This window comes from Eschrichtius robustus, chromosome 12 (genome assembly GCF_028021215.1).
Source record: "Eschrichtius robustus isolate mEscRob2 chromosome 12, mEscRob2.pri, whole genome shotgun sequence".
NCBI lineage: Eukaryota > Metazoa > Chordata > Mammalia > Artiodactyla > Eschrichtiidae > Eschrichtius > Eschrichtius robustus.
Genome location: NC_090835.1, coordinates 32,002,353 through 32,024,619, shown reverse-complemented (window position 1 = coordinate 32,024,619; position 22,267 = coordinate 32,002,353). Strand labels below are relative to the sequence as shown.

The window sequence follows — 22,267 nt, the reverse complement described above, 5'->3', positions numbered from 1 at the left end:
CCTTCTCAAACTCTTCCAAAAAATTGCAGAGGAAGGAACACTCCCAAACTCATTCTACGAGGCCACCATCACCCTGATACCAAAACCAGACAAAGATACTACAAAAAAAGAAAATTACAGACCAATATCACTGATGAATATAGATGCAAAAATCCTGAACAAAATACTAGCAAACAGAATCCAACAACACATTAAAAGGATCATACACCGTGATCAAGTGGGGTTTATCCCAGGAATGCAAGGATTCTTCAATATACGCATATCAATCAATGTGATAAACCATATTAACAAATTGAAGGAGAAAAACAATATGATCATCTCAATAGATGCAGAAAAAGATTTTGACAAAATTCAACACCCATTTATGATAAAACCCCCAGAAAATAGGCATAGAGGGAACTTACCTCAACATAAAAAAGGCCATATATGACAAACCCACAGCCAACATCGTTCTCAATGGTGAAAAACTGAAGAAACCATTTCCTCTAAGATCAGGAACAAGACAAGGTTGTCCACTCTCACCAGTATTCTTCAACATTGTTTTGGAAGTTTTAGCCACAGCAATCAGAGAACAAAAAGAAATAAAAGGAATCCAAATCGGAAAAGGCGAAGTAAGTCTGTCACTGTTTGCAGATGACATGATACTATACATAGAGAATCCTAAAGATGCTACCAGAAAACTACTAGAGCTAATCAATGTATTTGGTAAAGTAGCAGGATACGAAATTAATGCACAGAAACCTCTTGCATTCCTATACACTAATGATGAAAAATCTGAAAGAGAAGTTCAGGAAACACTCTCATTTACCACTGCAAGAAAAAGAATAAAATACCTAGGAATAAACCTACCTAAGGAGATAAAAGACCTGATTTGCAGAAAACTATGACACTGATGAAAGAAATTAAAGATGCTACAAATGGATGGAGAGATATACCGTGTTCTTGGACTGGAAAAATCAACATTGTGAAAATGACTATACTACCCAAAGCAATCTACAGATTCAATGCAATCCCTTTCAAGCTACCAATGGCATTTTCCACAGAACTAGAACAAAAAATTTCACAATTTGTATGGAGACACAGAAGACCTCAAATAGCCAAAGCAATCTTGAGACAGAAAAATGGAGCTGGAGGAATCAGGCTCCCTGACTTCAGATTATACTACAAAGCTACAGTAATCGAGACAGTATGGTAGTGACACAAAAAGAGAAATATAGATCAGTGGAACAGGATAGAAAGCCCAGAGATAAACCCACGCTCATATGGTCACCTTATCTTTGATAAAGGAGGCAAGAGTATACAATGGAGGAAAGACAGCCTCTTCAAAAAGTGGTGCTGGGAAAACTGGACAGGGACATGTAAAAGAATGAAATTAGAACACTCCGTAACACCATACACAAAAATAAACTCCAAATGGATTAAAGACCTAAATGTAAGGCCAGACACTATCAAAGTCTTAGAGGAAAACATAGGCAGAGCACTCTATGACATAAATCACAGCAAGATCCTTTTTGACCACCTCCTAGAGAAATGGAAATGAAAACAAAAATAAACAAATGGGACCTAATGAAACTTAAGAGCTTTTGCATAGCAAAGGAAACCATAAACGAAATGAAAAGACAACCCTCAGAATGGGAGAAAATATTTGCAAATGAAGCAACTTACAAAGGATTAATCTCCAAAATTTACAACTAGCTCATGCAGCTCAATATAAAAAAAACAAACAACCCAATCCAAAAATGGGCAGAAGACCTAAATAGACATTTCTCCAAAGAAGATATACAGATTGTCAACAAACACATGAAAGGATGCTCAACATCACTAATCATTAGAGAAATGCAAATCAAAACTACAATGAGGTATCACTTCACACCAGTCAGAATGGCCATCATCAAAAATTCGACAAACAATAAATGCTGAAGACGGTGTGGAGAAAAGGGAACCCTCTTGCACTGTTGGTGGGAATGTAAATTGATACAGCCACTATGGAGAACAGTATGGAGGTTCCTTAAAAAACTCAAAATAGAACTACCATACGACCCAGCAATCCCACTACTGGGCATATACCCTGAGAAAACCAGAATTCAAAAAGAGTCATGTACCACAATATTCATTGCAACTCTATTTACAATAGCCATCGACATGGAAGCAACCTAAGTGTCCATTGACAGATGAATGGGTAAAGAAGATGTGGCACATATATACAATGGAATATTACTCAGCCATAAAAAGAAACGAAATTGCGTTATTTGTAGTGAGGTGGATGGACCTAGAGTCTGTCATACAGAGTGAAGTAAGTCAGAAAGAGAAAAACAAATACCGTATGCTAACACATATATATGGAATCTAAGAAAAAAAAAAAAAGGTTATGAAGAACCTAGGGGTAAGACGGGAATAAAGACACAGACCTACTAGAGAATGGACTTGGAGATATGGGGAGGGGGAAGGGTAAGCTGTGACAAAGTGAGAGAGTGGCATGGACATATATACACTACCAAACGTAAAAGAGATAGCTAGTGGGAAGCAGCCGCATAGCACAGGGAGATCAGCTCGGTGTTTTGTGACCACCTAGAGGGGTGGGATAGGGAGGGTGGGAGGGAGGGAGACGCAAGAGGGAAGAGATATGGGAACATATGTATATGTATAAGTGATTCAATTTGTTATAAAGCAGAAACTAACACACCATTGTAAAGCAATTATACTCCAATAAAGATGTTAAAAAAGCAAAAAAAAACCCCAAAAAACCTAAAACTAGAATTACCATATGACCCAGCAATCCCACTACTGGGCATATACCCTGAGAAAACCATAATTCAAAAAGACACATGCACTCCAATGTCATTGCAGCACTATTTACAATAGCCAGGATATGGAAGCAACCGAAATGCCCATCGACAGACAAATGGATAAAGAAGATGTGGTACATATATACAATGGAATATTACTCAGCCATAAAAAGGAACGAAACTGGGTCATTTGTAGAGACGTGGATGGACCTAGAGACTATTATACAGCGTGAAGTAAGTCAGAAAGCGAAAAATATCGTATATTAACACATATATGTGGATTCTAGAAAAATGGTACAAATGAACTGGTTTGCAAGGCAGAAATAGAGATAGAGATGTAGAGAACAAACGTATGAACACCAAGGGGCGTAAGGGGGAGTGGTGGGATGAACCGGGAGATTGGCATTGACATATCTACACTAATATGTATAAAATAGATAAGTAATAAGAACCTGCTATATAAAAAAATAAATTAAAATAAAATAAAATAATTTAAAAAAAGAAAGCAAACAACCAACATTACCCAGCAATGACTTTGTTTCCAGTACCATATTATAGAGCACTGTTTCCCCAAATTTTAGGTTTTACAGCAGATGTTAATAAAAATTATTTAAAAACTTGGGGAGAAAAAGCAAAAAGAGGGAGGTGGTATGTCCTTTCAATGCCATGTGGGGTACAGGGCCACCTAAGGAAAATTTAACGTTTAAAGAGTGTATTTTGTTCAACTCACTGTTTACTACTTGAAGTCCCAGACTGAGAAATTACATGTTAACTTGTAGATTTGACCAGCAGAAATGCAAGTAATTTCTGTCTAATAAGAAGGATAATTCCAAATGTTACAGTTTATTGTCCTGTCTGACATTAACCAGCCTTATATCAATATTAGCAATCTTTTGCCAACATTCCTTTACTAAATTGTCTGTAAATACTCAGCCCATCAAATGTTCTTTGAACCAGCCTTACCACCTTAGTGGTTCTCCCATTAATTAATAAATAGAATAAAATATTTGACATATGTTCATTTTTATTTTTGTATGACAGTCACGTTTTCATTTTTTGTAAATAATAATTAATAAGGTAATTTTTTTAAAATTGGAGAACCATAGACTTAAGTTTACTCTAGTTGCTATATATATATTTTTAAAATTTATTTATTTATTTATTTATTTTTGGCTGCGTTGGGTCTTTGCTGCTGCGGTGGTATGCGGGCCCCTCACCGCGGTGGCTTCTTTTGTTGCGGAGCACGGTCGCTAGGCAGCAGGCTCAGTAGTTGCGGTGCACGGGCCCAGCTGCTCCGCAGCATGTGGGATCCTCCTGGACCAGGGCTTGAACCCACGTCCTCCGCACTGGCAGGCGGACTCCCAACCACTGCACCACCAGGGAAGTCCCTAGTCCCTACATTTTAAATAGATAATGGGGTAGGGGTTGGGGCAAAGGTAGAAGCAGGGAGTCCCAACAGGACCTTTTTGTAGAAATCCATGTAAAAGAAGATGTAGGTTGGACCAGATTGGTGTCACTGGGAAAAATGAATTTTGAGTTTGCCATGTGTATTGGACATCCAAGGGAAGATTACAAGTAGGAAGTTGTAGATATGAATCTTGGGTTTGGGAGAAAGGTCTGGACTGGAGTTAAACATTTGGGAGTTGCTAGCATATAGATGGTATTTAAAGTCACCTATATTTTTGATGAGATTGATTGATGAGATTGATGAAATCATCAAGACAGTGAGGGTAGAGAAAGAAAAGGACCACTGACTTAGCCCTAAGACTTTCCAACATTAAGAGGCTAAAAATAATAAGAAGAGAATAGCAAGGATGGGAATACCCCGGCAGTCCAGTGGTTAGGACTCTGTGCTTCCACTGCAGAGGGCATGGGTTCTATCCCTGGTCGGGGAACTAAGATTCCACATGCTGCGGCCAAAAAAAGGAAAGAAATGAAAAGAAAATAGCAAGGAAAAAATTTAGTGATACTACTAGTGGTGTGGGACAATTTGTTTATCTTCCATCTCAAGATGACTTTCAGAGTACATGATGACGCACTGCTATGAAGATAGGAATAATGGATGGTGCTGATAAGAAAGGAAAGGAGGAATATCATTTAGATAAATTAAAAAATGACCAAAGGCTTAAATGTTAACAATAAACTATAACTAAATCCCTAACTAGGCTGATTAAGAAAAAAGAGAGAAAATAAAAATTATTAATATTTGGAATGAAAAAGGAGTTATCCCTATAGATTCCACCAACATTAAAAGATAATAAACAAATATTATGAGCAACTCTATGGCAATAAATTTAACAACTTTAGAAAATGGAAAAATTCCTTGAAAAATACAATTTACCAAAATTGACACAAAATTAACACAAATCTGAATATTCCTATATCTATTTTAAAAATTAAAACTGCTTTCAAAATCCCTCCCATGAAGCTCCAGGTCAATGGTTTCACTGGCAAACGCTTCTCTAAAATATTTAAGAAAGAGATAAAAACAATTTTATACAAAACTCTTTTGGAAAATAGAGATAAAACTTCCCTTCTGTTTCATAAGGCCAACATAATCCTGATAGCAAAACCTGACAAAGATATTACAAGAAAAGAAAATTAAGACCAACATCACTTCTGAACATAATCTCAAAAATCTTCAATAAAATATTAACATACTATTAATATTAACATACAAAGCCTAATCTCCCTAGTCCTGTTTCTAGGACTAGAAATCAGTAAGGAAAAGACCATTAATTCAATTTAAAAAATAGACAAGAAGACCAAACAGTTCACAGGCAAAGAAATACAAAATATTCTTAAATATATTAATTTAGGCTTAACATTTTATGTAATAAGAAAAATGAAATTCTTCTAGCAGATTAACAAACACCCAAGTTTGATGATATTCTGTTGTCAAGGTTGGTGAGAGTACATACTGGTAAAACCCATACAGAAGGTAATTCAACTGTAGATTTTAACCTGGAATTTACTCTTTGGCAATTTACGTTACAGTCACACCTTCACACACAGAAATTTTACACCAATATATAATATTTATAGGTGTAAAAAAGAATGAAAAAACTCTATATACAATAAGAAAAGGTCTCCAAGATAAATTAAAACAAAGGGGGGAAATAATATAAACGATATGCTATTTTTTTTCAGTATGCTATTTTTATGTAAAAAGATGGAAGGATTAGAATATATATTCACATTGTTATACATGTAAAAAAACTCTGAAGTATACAACAGAAAGTAGTAACATTGATAACCTAATAACAGGTGAGAAACATAGCAAGGAGACCGTTCAGGTATATCTTTTTATATTTTTAAACCATGCGAATGTATTAAATATTGAAAAAAATTTTAAGTAGTTACTTTAAAAATTTTTTCAGGCAGCTCATAGAATATCTGAGAGTGCTAAACACAGACAGGAACAATGTTGAAAAACAGAGTTTGCACTCTGAGCATGCTGACAGTGGAAACTTGGCACTACCACTAGAACCACTGCCAGTACTGCCTTGGGAACTTAGATGTATTATTTACTGTCACAAAAACTGTTATTATTCTCTATTTATAAATGAGGTGACTGAGGTATGAGAAGTTAAATATCTTGCACAAGAGGCATATTGCGATTACCAAGCACAGAATTGTGATATAAACCTAGGTAAGTGTGACTCCAAACCTTTCTCAGCTAATTGGTACCCTGGGTTGCTGCCCATAGTATAGGCTAACTTGTTTATTCTAGTAATTTTTTATCCTCTTCAAATCATTGTAACTGGTCATTACAGTCTTTTCTATTTGTTAAGGATTGTTCTATGAAGGGATTGATTTCGATGACATCATCAGGAAAGAATGAAGCATGTATTGAGAAATAGATCAAGTTTTCTGGATTCAGCTTTGGTTTTGCTTTCCAGTTTTTCCATTTCTCTTCATTAGCACTTGATGCAAACAACTCTACCAGGGCTTTTAAAAATGTCATTAAATGTGTTTATACCTTAATAACTTTTATCTGCTCCATTACTGCAGTGCACATAGTAATAGTAGGATTCTCTTTTGGTTCTTCTTCAAGTTTCTCTTCTCCCAGAGATCGTCTTTTTGCTGCCTTTCTTTTTTCTTGTAATTCCTTCTTTTGCTTTGTTTGGAAAAATTTCAGAGTCTTAAAAATTTCTCGGGAAAATTCATCTACATCAGCTTCCATGCTTTCCCCATTAAGGTCCAAAAACCCTCCATCCATCCACCTGAATTGAAAGAAAAAGTAATATTAAACTCAGAGGGGCCTCCCTCGTGGCGCAGTGGTTAGGAATCTGCCTGCCAATGCAGGGGACACGGGCTTGACCCCTGGTCCAGGAAGATCCCACATGCCGTGGAGCAATTAAGCCTGTGCGTCACAACTACTGAGTCTGTGCTCTAGAGCCTGCAAGCCACAACCACTGAGTCTGTGCTCTAGAGCCCACGAGCCACAACTACTGAAGCCCGCATGCCTAGAGCCCATGCTCCACAACAAGAGAAGCCACCGCAATGAGAAGCCCGCACATCACAACGAAGAGTAGCCCCCGCTCGCCGCAATTAGAAAAAGCCCGCGTGCAGCAATGAAGACCCAACACAGTCAAAAATAAACAAATAAATAAATAAATTTATTTTAAAAAAAAGACTAAGGAAGAATGATTAAAAACAGAATTAAAATTAAGTGAAAAAAATAGAATATTTTAATTTAAAAAAATATTAAACTCAGAGACTTTTGGTGTGTGAAAAGGCCTTAGAGATTCTTTAGGCTAGGCCCTTCATTTCATAATAGAAACAACTGAGAACAAGAGCAATTAACAGTTTTTCTCAGTCACACAGATAGAATGATGACAGACAATACTAAAACCACAATTTCAGCTATGCTGCATGTGCAAAAATATGAATCAGACTGTAAATGGACAACTAACAGTATCCAAATAAAATGCTGATTTGACTCCATACTTCTAATTCTTAGTGTCAAATGAATGAGTCAAATGAATTAATTGCATTAAAAAATGAATCAACTCTGGAAAACCCAAGTGAGACTTTAGATATTATATTAGTAAGGCTAGGTGGCGCCTTAGCAACATTTGATGCTTCTCCTATATGATATTTGGTTTTTCTTTCAAATGGACAGATAAATCCTACTTTTAAACACCTAGCCAACAACAACAACAAAAATCAATGTACATTTTATAAATCTTTTTATATCTTTGCTTAATTTTTTATTACATTACCAGAAATTACCGTTTTTCTGTTCGTTGCCACTTCAAAACTAAATTAAAAAACTTCTGATAGGGCTCAATGTTAACTTTTAATTTATCCAGTTCAGGATATTTTGTCAATTCCCATCTGAAAAGTTCCTCTTCTTTATTAATAAATTGAACTGCTTCTTCAGATTCCTGAATACGTTTTTGTAGTTGTCTTACATCTGTCACATACTGAAAGCAAATAATTTTTTATTTCAAGAAATACCCAAGAAATGTTATAAAAATAAAATTATATAATACTGCATAGGCTATGTCTTTGCATATATATAGCAACTTTAAACATCAACTTCACAACATTACCATGACACAAAGCAAAAAGTATGGTTATGTCTATCTTACAAATAGAAAACTAAATCACAAAAAAGATTACATAATTAGCAGCAGTCCCAGGCCTAAGAGTCAGGCCTCTGTTTGCCTTAGTAAGCACAGGTTTTTCTATATTATAGAAACATGTCCTGTATTAATCTACCAGCTTGCCATAGCTACTGTCTATATTTATCAGACCTGCTGCATGTGGTCCAGTTCTGCAAATTCTGCAAACTCTTCCATGTGGCGTGATTCCTTTTCTATTTCCAAAATCAGTTTCTCTCTCTTTGCTATTAGCTCATTTTCTTTTTTATGTTTAGCATTCTCAAGGAGCTTTAAAAAAAAATTAATCATGTTAACTATTTTGTTACAAAGCAAAGAATTATCAAATCAGAAATCCGAATGCTTTATACAGTAACAAAAAAATCAGCGAAGTAAAAATAAAACATTGTACAAAAATAAAACATTGACTGATATAAAAATGAAAAGAATAATAAACCACAAAACCACACAGAAAAACTTTCCTATATCTCCGAAGTGACTGTAACAATTCTTATTTATTAAATAGATACTTTAACTATTTAACAGATTCTGGGAAAATAATAAAAGCTACCATATATTGAGCACTTGTTATGTCAAGATTTATTAAACACTCTACCTATATTACCACAAGTATTAGTATCCTCATTTCAGAGGTGAAGAAATTTAAGCATATAGAGGTTAAGAGGCATGTCCAATGTCACAAAATCATAAAAGTCAAAATCTGGATTAGAACTCTGGCTTATCTAACTGAAGTCCATGCTTTTCATTACTACTGTACCATCTCACTTCCCAATTTAGGAGAAACTAGTTTACATTAGGACTTTTTCAAAATCTGAAACTATATTCAGTCTTATATAAAATCCTGAATCTGCTACTTCTTCCTGGGAAAGTTACTTAACTTCTCTGAAACTCATTTTTCTCATCTATGAAATGGGGAAAATAGGAGCACCTGGGATTTTTGTATTAAATTATTTAATAGCACAGAGCTTACAATTATTATTATTAATTTGTAAATAGTTCTGACTTTTTTAATGTCAGTCCCACTTTTTACAACCTGTGGGTTAAGCCTAAGCCTGCAGGGCCATAAATGTTGCTAACCCCAAAATCATACTGACACATGAAGATACTTTTTAAAGGTAGATGGCAAGTATGTATGAAAATTAAATGAACATTGTGCTTAAAATATCATAATACAAAAATACATATTGAAAAATATATTCACCTCATCATTTTCATCAAAGATGGGATTAATTTTCCAAGGCCACATAAGGACAGCTGAATTTAAAGCTAAGTCTTCTGGAGGAAATAGAAATACATCTAAAAAGTAACTCAGCCGGCGTTTGGATTCCTACAGAAGAAACTCCAGATATATTAAACCATATAGAAAATCTAAAGCATTATGAAAAAGAGAACCAATAACAATTTCTAATACTCTTTCAAATTTCAACCTGACTCAGATTATTAACTGATATTTCATATTACCCAAACCACATGGGTATTTTAATAACTGTAGGGTTATTTATTTGGCTTCATACCACAAAACTGCAGATTTTTATACCAGAAATAAAGCTTTTTAAAGTTTTCACTTGCAGTTGACTTAACAGAAAGGTACTCTTGAGTCTCCATGTAGATGACTGAAAATGATGATCAAATATGCAGCTTTTGTTCAGCAACCCTTTAAATTTTTTTCTTTTAAAAGATTTTACATTTTTTATTCTTATGTATTTAATTTTTGAATCTTTGTTGACAAAGATTTTAGCATCTTTTATTTTGTTTTGCATCTTCAGTGACAGTACCACTTTTTTTGCCTACCATTAGCATACAGCAATTGTCTAGAAAGAGTTTAGGGGTGAATGGCAAAAACAAAACAAAACAAAATAGAAACCTTTAAAACCAATAGATTTACCTGAATAGAGAAGTTGAATATCTTTACCCTCTATAGCTTACATATTTGCTGTATATGTATATAATATATATAATATGCAGAATGCATCATATATGTATTATGTTGCATGTAGAAATTAACCTAATAAAACCTGATTCATGTAATTAATTATATTAATAGATTAAAGGAGAAAAAGCATAAGATCACCCCAACAGATGCAAAAAAAAAAAAAGATAAAATTCAACATGCATTCACAGTAATGTTTTTCACTTAATTTTTATTGGAGTATAATTGATTTATAATATTTTGTTAGTTTCTGCTGTACAGCAAAGTGAATCAGTTATACATATACATATATCCACTCTTGTTTAGATCCCATTCCCATATAGGTCATTACAGAGTACTGAGTAGAGTTCCCTGTGCTATACAGTAGGTTCTTATTAGTTATCTATTTTATATATAGTAGTGTGCATATGTCAATCCCAATCTCCCAATGTATCCTCCCCAGCCCCCCATAGAAGAGAATTTACTAATCTGATAAGGGAACCTATAAAAAACCTATAGCAAAAACAAAAAACAAAACTATAGCAAATTTCATACTTAATAGTGAAATCTTGAAGCCTTTCCCTTTGAGACTGGGAACAAGATGACTTCTATCCAACATTGTACTAAAGATCCTAACCAGTCCATTGTAGCAAGGAAAATAAAGTTTTGGAAATGTGTAATGTTTGATAAGGACAAAACCAAAACTGTCATTAACTACTAGTTATAAAATAGTATATGTAGACATTCCAAAAGAATCTTCGGATAAACTGTTAAAAGTAAAAAGAGAAAAAAAAAACATATAAATTTTAAAGTTAAGATATTTAGATAAAAAAATTTTAATTAAGAAAAAATTTAGTGATAGCTACTACTTTGCATATAAAAATAAATTTTATAATATATAATAGTCAAAGTATAAAATAAATATCCATAAGTTCATATAAATAAATGATTGAATAAATTAATAAGCAAGGGAGAAGAAACAAGTCTCCTATGCAGAATAATTCCAAATAAATAATGTAGCTACACTACTCTAAAGGAGGAAAGCACAACTCCCCGGTTCTTAAGTGTGGATGCATACGTTGACTTCCTTCCAAAGAAGACGGTATGGAAAGGGGGAGAAAAGAGTGGAGAAACATGATAAACACTACTTCTGCCTGGTGATCAAGCTCAACATCAAATGCCATGTTGATAATATGTATCCTTGAGATGATGTGATGAAAATGGCACTTTTCCTTTGTGATTCTCCTCCAAAAAACCGACTACCCCGTTCTAATCATGAGAAAAATATCAGACAAATTCCTACTTCTCAAAACTATCAAGAACATCAAAAGCAAGGAAAGTCTAAGAAATTCTCAGAGCCAAGAGAAGCCTAAGGAGACATGACAACTAGATACAATGTGGTATCTCAGATGAGTTCCTGAGATAGAAAAAGGGCTTTCAGTAAAAAATAAGGAAATTTGAATAAACTATGGACGTTAGTTGATAATATATCAATATTGGTTTATTAATTATAACAAACGTACCATATTAGTGTAAGATGTTAATAATGAGAAAATTGAGTGTGTGAGGATGTGTGTGTAATATGGGGACTCTCTGTGCTATCTACTAGGTTTTTTTGTAAATCTAAAACTATTTTTGTTAAAGTCTATTAATATAAGTTAATTGTATTTTTGTATTCAAGTAACTAAGATAAGATGAAAAATTTAAGATATAATTTAATATAACATTAAAAGCTATCAAGTACCTGAAAATATAACTAACAAAAGATGTGCACGACCTCTACAGAGAAAATTATAAAATATTAAGAGATGTTAAAGAAGAGGTAAATGAATAAAAGATATATGATGAACTGGAAGACTCCACAGTGTATGTACCGATTCTCTCCATCTATTTAATGCATTTCTAATCAAAATTCCAACAGACTTTTGTGGAATGTGAAAAACTGATTCTAAAATTTATATTGGAAAGATGCTAATTCTCTACATTTATTATCAATTTTATGCAATCTCAATGAAAATCCCAAAACGTTATTTTATGGGCTGTGATCATCTAATTCTAAAATTTATATGAAAATACTAATAGCCAAGAACAAACAAGAAACTTGATGAAGAATAGAGTGGGAGGACATGCTCTACCGGGTATCAAGAATTATTATTGCTATTACAATTAAGCTGTTGTAATTAAGTCAGTGTGGTATTGATACAAGGATAGACAAAAGGCCAATAAAACAGAATAGAATGTCTTAAAACAGATCTGCACATATAGGGACACTTGATATATAATAGAGATGGCACTGCAGAGCAGTGTGGAAAGTATAGTCTCTTCAATAAATATGTAACTGCTCATGCATATGAAAAAGTAATTAAATAGGACCTCACATCATTCACAGAAATAAAATTCAGGAAGACTGAAAATCTAAACCTGAAAGGCAAAACTAAACAGCTTCCAGAAAAGGACACAAGAAAAAAATCTTGATGACCCTGGGTAGAAAAGGATTTCTTAAACAAGACACAGAAAGCACTAGCTGTAAAAAAAAAAAAAAAAAAAAAAAATTGCTCCATTTGACTACATTAAAATTAAGAACTGCCATTCATCAAAACACCATTAAAAACTGAAATAAATTACAGAGTGAAGGAAAGGATATTTATCAATAATATATTCAAAACTACTACACTGGGGGCTTCCCTGGTGGCACAGTGGTTGAGAATCTGCCTGCCAATGCAGGGGACACGGGTTCGAGCCCTGGTCTGGGAAGATCCCGCATGCTGCAGAGCGGCTGGGCCCGTGAGCCACGGCTACTGAGCCTGCGCATCTGGAGCCTGTGCTCCACAACAGGAGAGGCCGCAATAGTGAGAGGCCCGCGCACCGCGATGAACAGTGGCCCCCGCTTGCCACAACTAGAGAAAGCCCTCGCACAGAAACGAAGACCCAACACAGCCAAGGATAGATAAATAAATAAATAAATTTATTAAAAAAAAAAAAAAAACTACTACACTGAACTATACACTTAAAAATGGTAAAGATGGTAAACTTTATGTTATGTATATCTTATCACAATTTTTAAAAAAACTACTATAAATCAATTAGAAAAGGACACACAACCCAAAAGAAAAATGGGTAAAAGACATGTACTGGAGTGAAATACTACACAGCCATAAAAAAGAATGAAATTTTCCCATTTGTAACAATGTGGATGGACTTGGAGGGTATTATGCTAAGTGAAATAGAGAGGAAGAAAGCCAGATAGAGAAAGAAAAATACTGAATGATATCACTTATATGTGGAATCTAAAAAATACAACAAACTAGTGAATACAACAAAAAAAGGAACAGACTCACAGATTTAGAGAACAAACCAGTGGTTACCAGTGGGGAGGGGGGAGGGGGAGAGGCATTATAGGGGTATGGGATTAAGAGATACAAACTATTATGCATAAAATAAGCCACAAGGATATATTGTACAACACAGGGAATAGAGCCAATATTTTATAATAACTATAAATGGAACATAACCTTTAAAAATTGTGCATCACTATATTGTACACCTGTAGCTTATATAACATTGTACATCAACTATACTTCAATTTTAAATATAAATAAATAGATAAATAAAAATTTAAAAATACAATTTTCTTTTAATTTTTTTAAAAAACGAATACTAGTATTTCACAAAAGAGGAGCTCCAAACGGTCAATAAGCATATGAAAAGTGTTCTGTTCATTTGTTTTCAGGAAAATGCAAATTAAAAATACAGTAACCTCTACCCAACAGACTGGCAAAATTTTAAATATCTCACAATAGCAGGTATGGATAAGGATATCAAACAACAGGACTCTTAAACACTGCTGATAGGAGTATAAAATTGGAACTACTTTAGAAAAGAGTTTTGCCTTAGCTAGTAAAGGTGAAAATAAGTATATCTTATAACACCTGGAAGAAATGCATGAATATACGCACCAGCGTACACATACAGAAATGTTCCCAGAAGCATTGCTTTTAGTAGCAAAAGTAGAAACAACCCAACTATCCAGAACAGTAAAATTAAAATAATAAATTATTCTATGGTTATATAATATGAATACCAGACATCAATGAAAATAAATGAAAGTTAAGGAACAATGACATTACTAACATAATGTTGACAAGACACAAAAGAATAGAAATAGTATGATTCTATTTATATAAAGATCAAAATGAAACAAAAATTAGCTATATTGATTAGGAATGCATATTTAGATGGTAAAACTACAAAGAAGAGCAGGAAATGACTACTATAAAAGTCAGGATAGTGTTCACATCCAGAAAAAGACAGGAGATTGTAATGGGCTTCTAGGGTGTTGACAAGGTTCTATTTCTTTCCCTGGATGATAATTACTGGATGTTTACTTTATAACATTTTAAATTGTACAATTTATGTTTTATGCAATTTTTGGTGTGTGTTGTATTTTACTTTTTTTTTTTTTCCTTTCGGCCGTGCCGTCCGGCATGTGACATCTTAGTTCCCCGACCAGGGATCAAACCCATGCCCCCTGCGGTGGAAGCGTGGTGTCTTAACCACTGGATCGCCAGGGAAGTCCCTATATTTCACATTTTTAAACAAAAATTAGAGTACAATATAGGTGAATAGGTATATAACCTTGTGGTGGGGAAAGCATAAGCATATATACTACTAAATGTAGAAACTATAAAAGAAAATATTTTTTTAAACCTTTGTTAAGGATGCACACATGGTGGAACTAAAGAAAAATAAAAAAGATTACTGTAGAAACCAAGTCAACACCTCTAGGAGGTAAAGGAAGGGAAGTAGTTATGGTCAGATAGTCATACACAGAGGGTTTCTAGGGTGCTGGCAATACCCTATTTCTTGACCTTGGTGGTGGCAACATAGGTGTTCACTTTATAACTTTGTTTAACTATATGTTTTATACACTTCCAATATGTTTATCATATTTCACAATGAAAAAAATATTTTAAAATATGTAAATTTAAAAATTCTTACCTTGATCCGTGAAACCAACTCATGAATTCTTACAGTCCGGGCTTTTTCTACATAAGATATGAGCTCCATCATCTCTTCTGTTGTCTCAGGGACTTTTAATGCATGCTCTTTAATTGCTTCAAATTCACTGCAAATACTGACATAATACCCTGCTTTATTATAGTTAGAGTAATTAATGCTATATCACACTAAATAAATTTTATTATGATTACTATAAAATAGGAGCTGTGATCCTAAAAAAATTGGTTAATTCACTAAGATATCTTAAAATATTTAAGCATAACTTATCTGACATAACTCAGGATACATCATACATCTATAAAATCTATAAAATTAAGGTAACATTTTCTGTGTGACATAGAGCATGCTTTGGATCAAGCAGCCCTATGTCTAAATCCTGCCTCAGCTGCTACTAGCTTTGAGAACTTATGTAAATCTCATAGGTTTAGCTTCCATATTTGTAAAATGAAGTTATTAACATTCATCTTGCAGGATTGTTGTAATACAATAATGAATAATGAATGTAAAAGAGCTTAGCACATAGTACACTCTCAATTACTGGTAACTATAACTATAATTTTTAGTATAGTCATCAGCTTAATTATTATTATTATTAGTGTCCCTTGTGAAATGTGGTAAGTAAAAAGATCAAACCTCTGTATACATTTAAAAACCTATGATTCTTTCAGAATATATGTGTATGTAAGTATGAACCTAGATACCCTATAGCCATTATTCAACTAAAGGTATATGTCATAGAATTTTTTTCCTTGTGCTTTGCAGTATCAGTACTGTCATGCCATTATTAGAAATATCAGAAAAAACCCTTGCAAAAACGAAGTACAAAAGAGGTAAGTGATTTTAAAAATCAATTTTAGCTCGTGCAGGTATTTCATTTATATTATGTGAGTAATTATTCTTATTCATTCATCTAATAAATAATTGAGTACCTACAATGTGCTAAGCAAAGTTCTAAGCACTGGAGATATAACAGCAAATAGATAAGTCCCTACCATCATAAAGCTTACATTCAAGTTGATGAGAGAGACAAGAGCACATAAATATATAACACAATGTTAGGTAGTAAAAAGTGCTATGAAGAAGAAAAAAAAAAAGCAAAGTAAAGGGATAAAGAATGATGGAGTATAGAGAAGGGGCCAGTATTTTATATAAAGTAGCCAGGAAATAACTCTCTAGAGAGGTGATATTCAAGATGAGAGAAGGAAAAAATGAGTCATTCAAATATCAGGAAAAAAGCTTCCAAGGAAGAAAAAATAGCAAGGATTAAATCCTGAGGTAGCAATAAGCTTCGCATAGTTTAGGAATGGCAAGCAGGGCAGTGTGAATACAAAGGAGAGGACATAACATGAAATTGTAGAGATGAGCAGGAATCAGATAATGTAGGGCTTGACAGTTAATTCTTGATTATCAAAATTTTAGGAGGATGCATTAATGTTGATAATGCAAAAAAGACAGATGATCCTATTGTGGGTGCTTTCTTCTTATTAGAGCAGAATCTGAGTCCCTTGGGGAGTGACATTACAGCAAAAGAAAAGGAGTCTGGAATTCCCTGGCGGTCCAGTAGTTAGGACTCCGTGCTTCGACTGCGGGGGCATGGGTTCGATCCCTGGTCGGGGAACTAAGATCCCACATGCCGCGTGGCACGGCCAAAAACAAACAAACAAAAAAGAACGAAAGAAAGAAAGAAAAGAAAAGGAGGCAAACAAGATTATTGAGAGCAAGGTGGCCCAAGCAGATACTAAACCAAACTATGAAGTAAGAAAATTGTTCTTTAATAATTATTAATTTATTTAATAAATTGTGCTTAACATAGTGGCACATATTTCCTCCTTTTGATGTTACCTATCTCAAGTATGGAACTTAAACCGGAAAGAATCAAAGAATGAATGAGGCAGAGGAAAATGGACTTTTCAGCTGCTCTTATGTCATGGGTTTATAATAAGACAGTTATTTTGTTGAAAGAATTTCCCAGAAAAGTGACAGATATTACAAAAATAAATGCCAAAAAAGTCATGTCAAACTTTAAAAATTTTTAAATTAACTATGGTATTGTCACTGCTCTTACTCAAAGGGATTGTTAGAAATGAAGAGTCTTAATACTTTACCATCTTCAACATCTTTTTGTAGTATAATGTTGTACAAAGTACAGCTGACCAATACTTAACTTTCTGAGAGTCATATATTTTTTATTCATTTAAAAATATTTATTGATGTGATAGCTCCCTTTATTGGGTGCCTCTTCTATGCCAAGCATGGTGCCAGATACTTTACAAATGTTATCTGTGATCCTAACATTAGTCCTGCAAGGAAGGTATTATTTTTCATAGTTGGCACCGCAGGAAATTGAGGCTCAGGGAAATTAAGTAACTTGCCTAGAGTCACGGAACTAGTTCATGGCAGAGACCGGATTCAAATCCAGGTCTCTCTGATTCCAAGGCACATAATTCTCTTACATTGCTTCTGGGAAAATAAACATAATGGCTAACATTTCTTGAGTACTATGTTCCAGGCACTGTGCTAGGTGATTTATATAAATATTAGTTTTAATCCTTATAGAAGTTGCAAACTGAAAGTCCTCTGGAGCCAGACAGGTAACAAATAAGTTAAATTATTTGGAGGATCAGTTGCTTGAGCACTGGATGAACAAACCAGAGGTCATTCTCCCTGTCAAAGGGAAAGTTTCTTCTCAACTCCATTTACCACTATAGGCCTAATGTGGCATGGTCTTCCCACTTTTTCAAGAAAAGTAAGAGATCTGGAGAGAGAGTGTGTGTGTGTGTGCGTGTGTGTGTGTGTGCGTGTGAAAACTCCTAATTTTGAAATGTTGATAGCAAATTCAAAATTTGTTTAAACAAAATAAAATTCACATTCACATTCAGCTAGTAGGCCACTAGTTCATGAATCCAATCTATAGCTATCCTGCCAACTAGGTATTACTGTCTCCATTTTACAGATGCAAAAAATAAACTAGGTGACACAATAAGTAAATACCGTGGTCAGGAATGATCCCAGATCTTCCCAATATCACTGAAAGTCTATGGTTTTTTCATTACCATGCAACCTGTATCCAAAAGCTGGTGTATGTCAATTTCTTTTTTCAAAAAATCCTGGGTTGCCTCAAAACTAGTCTCAAACAGTATCAAACGAAAAGAAACCAAACCAACAGGACTATAAAGAAACCCTCTTAGGAGGTAGCTATGGAGAAAAACTTGTAAGTACTTATATTTTAATCTTTTATTTTTAAACAAGAATTGTCACTAGCAAACTATTTCTTTTAGCCTTATAATTCTGAGTTTGGCAACTAATTCTACTTACCTTTCAATTTCTTTCCTATGTTTTGAAGCTATGTCATTTAGTAATATGTTTGCGAAGGCTTTTGCTTTGTTTGTTAGGCCTGTCTTCAAATCTTCACAATCCAAACGCACCATAGGAAAATGAGCCCACTGAGGCAAAAGCATTATTTCTGAAGCAAGACTGAAAAATTTTCCTACAAACTTAAACAAAAGGATTTAAAACAAAAATGCTTAGAATTTTCAAATTCAGCTGTGATTTTATAGTACAGTATTATGGTGAAATTCTTAATTATATGATATAAATGTAAATTCATTTCTTTTTGTTAAGTGACTAAAATTTTATCCATTATCGCACGAATCTTTTTTCACCTGTCCTTTCATTAAGGAATTGACAAATCTACCAGTAAATATCCAATACGATGACATTTATAGCATCAATATCTGGACATGTCACAAGGTGAAATTTCCCTCAGTAACTATTAAAAAAAATTATCATCAAAGCCAACTCATCTCTTGGTTTAAAAACAAATCTGTATCATGTGACAATTTGTGTAGCTAACTAATATCAATACTTGCTTGTGCCATTACTGATGCCTCACTGAAAATTCTAATTCAATCTTCAGGAAAATAAATAGAAGAAATTTTTTGATTTGGGTCAAAATAATCCAGGAGAGAAACATTGTGCCCTGCTGTTACCAACATTCCAAGATATTGGAATTTATACAAATTCCTAATACCCAGACACTGGGATAATTTTTTTAAATTGAGCAAAGTAGTATGGAATAAAACCTGGCAAGTTATGTTGTGATAAGTTTTATGGAAAGTGAAACATATCTACCAACTTTGGGTAACTTTGACTTAATTTCACAATCCATTTTTTTTTTTAATTCTTTTTTAAAAATTTTTTGGCCATCTCGCATGGCATGTGGGATCTTAGTTCCCTGACCAGGGATTGAACCCACACACCCTGCACTGGAAGCAGGAGTCTTAACCATGGGACCATCAGGGAAGTCCCTCACAATCCATCTTTAATGTTGCCTCTACCTTCCTCCTCACCTCATCTCCACCCTCCACCAAAAGGCCTCATATTCCTTTTATTCTTCCTTAAGGAGACTTTTTCTTCATTTCCCTCTCTCTCAAGTCTACCCTATTTTTCTTGTCTCCAGTATTCAGTGGATTGGGCTTAAAATTTTCAAAGTTTAAAGGAAATGAGGATATTAATTAGTTAGTTTAAAGACTATACTCAGTAGTCTTGGATTTTGGTTACAAATATACCAAATAGAGAGTTGATAGAGCTGATGGCACCTGAGAAGGGAGAAAAGATGTTTTCTCATTCTCAAAGGCCATCATCCAGTTTTTCAGGGATGTAATTAACAGATATGGAAAATAAAATGGGCTGGATCAAAGAAAACATGGCAACTGGAAACAACACGAATGTCCATTTACAGTAGAATTGATGGCACATTCATATATTGGAGTGCTGTGCTATAATAAACTAGGACTATATGCAAAATATGGATGAATTTCATAATGATGAAAGAATAAAAACACAAAAAATACATGTAATATGATATCTTCCATATAAACTTACCATGGGAAAAACTAAACTATATTATTTAAGGATGCATACATAGGTGGTAACTATAAAGAAAAGCAAGAAATGTCAGGATAATAGTTCCCAATAAAGAAGGGAGAAGATTACGGTTGGAAAGAGGCACATGGGTGGCTTCTGGAATACTGCAAAATTCTAACTGTTAATCTAGGTAGTTATTAGGTTATAATTACCTATAAATCTGTACATATATGCTTTACATGATTTTTGTATTATATTACACTTTTTAATGGAATATTTTAAACGTACAAAAGTAGGTAAAATGTACCCATTTTCCAGCTTCAACCATTATGAACTCATGGCCAATCTTGTTTTCTCTATACCTCTAACCACTCCCCTTCTGTTTTATTTTTACAAAAATCCCAAGCATCATATCATTTCCTCTACATATATGTGTAGTTCATAATTTATTTCTCCCAAATAGGCATATTATTCACAACTATAGTATGTCATAATTGACAAAAAGTCCAGGGGTAGATCACTAAACCTAAAAGTAAATTTTTATATAGTTACGTAAGCCATCCAGAAATTATAAAATTCTAGAAAATTTCACAGCAAAATACTAGGCCTAAGAAGAGAGTCACTGTGAAACCCAATGAAACATGTTCCCAGCCTAGAGATTTAGGGTTTCCAGATGCTAAAAGTTATGGCCAGGATCAAAAAATTTAGCTGTTAGCTCATAGAATATTTATTGTGCCTATTCTCTGAAGAGCACTGTATTGAGATATATGGTAAAATACAAATGAAAGAGAATATACCATCACTGATTTTATGAAAGTAATAATGCATTTATGAATCCATTATGTATTTTTATAAACACACAAAAACGAAATAAAGTATAAAGTATGCAAATTAGAAAAACGTACAATCATCTCATAGATACAGAAAAAGCATTTAATGAGATTGGTTCAAGATGGCGGAGTACAAGGACATGCTCTCACTCCCTCTTGCAGGAACACCAGAATCACAACTAACTGCTGAACAATCACCAACAGGAAGACACTGGAACTCACCAAAAAAGATACCCCACATCCAAAGACAAAGGAGAAGCCGCAATGAGAAGGTAGGAGGGGCGCAATCACAATAAAATCAAATCCCATAACCGCTGGGTGGGTGACTCACAAACTGGAGAACAATTATACCACAGAAGTCCACCCACTGGAGTGAAGGTTCTGAGCCCCACATCAGGCTTCCCAACCTGGGGGTCTGGCAATGGGAGGAGGAATTCCTAGAGAATCAGACTTTGAAGACTAGCGGGATTTGATTGCAGGACTTTGATAGGACTGGGGGAAACAGAGACTCCACTCTTGGAGTGAACACACAAAGTGGTGTGCACATCAGGACCCAGGGGAAGGATCAGTGACCCCATAGGAGACTGAACAAGACCTACCTGCTAGTGTTGGAGGATCTCCTGCAGAGGCGGGGGGTGGCTGTGTCTCACCGTGAGGACAAGGACACTGGCAGCAAAAGTTCTGGGAAGCACTCCTTGGCATGGGCCCTCCCAGAGTCTGCCATTAGCCCCACCAAAGAGCCTGGGTAGGCTCCAGTGTTAGGTCACCTCAGGCCAAACAACCAACAGGGAGGGAAGCCAGCCCCACCTATCAGCAGACAAACAGATTAAAGTTTTACTGAGCTCTATCCACCAGAGCAACAGCCAGCTCTACCCACCACCAGTCCCTCCCATCAGGAAACTTGCACAAGCCTCTTAGATAGCCTCATCCACCAGAGGGCAGACAGCAGAAGCAAGTAGAACTACAATCCTCCACCCTGTAGAACAAAAACCACATTCACAGAAAGACAGACAAGATGAAAAGGCAGAGGGCTATGTACCAGATGAAGGAACAAGATAAAACCCCAGAAAAACAACTAAATGAAGTGGAGATAGGCAACCTTCCAGAAAAAGAATTCAGAATAATGACAGTGAAGATGATCCAGGACCTTGGAAAAAGAATGGAGGCAAAGATCGAGAAGATGCAAGAAATGTTTAACAAAGATCTAGAAGAATTAAAGAACAAACA

General features: G+C 34.6%; 1 protein-coding gene across 1 annotated transcript in view; it reads right to left on the bottom strand.

Moving 5' to 3' along the window:
* DNAH12 (dynein axonemal heavy chain 12) overlaps nucleotides 1–22,267 on the bottom strand; it is a 219,539-nt gene that overhangs the window by 148,080 nt on the left and 49,192 nt on the right. The window contains exons 11-16 of the mRNA XM_068557202.1: nucleotides 18,660–18,838; nucleotides 15,324–15,459; nucleotides 9,618–9,743; nucleotides 8,552–8,686; nucleotides 8,025–8,218; nucleotides 6,769–7,012 (exon numbers count right to left, since the gene is read on the bottom strand). Coding sequence (XP_068413303.1) covers nucleotides 6,769–7,012; nucleotides 8,025–8,218; nucleotides 8,552–8,686; nucleotides 9,618–9,743; nucleotides 15,324–15,459; nucleotides 18,660–18,838 — 1,014 coding nt within the window. The remainder of the gene's footprint in view (nucleotides 1–6,768; nucleotides 7,013–8,024; nucleotides 8,219–8,551; nucleotides 8,687–9,617; nucleotides 9,744–15,323; nucleotides 15,460–18,659; nucleotides 18,839–22,267) is intronic.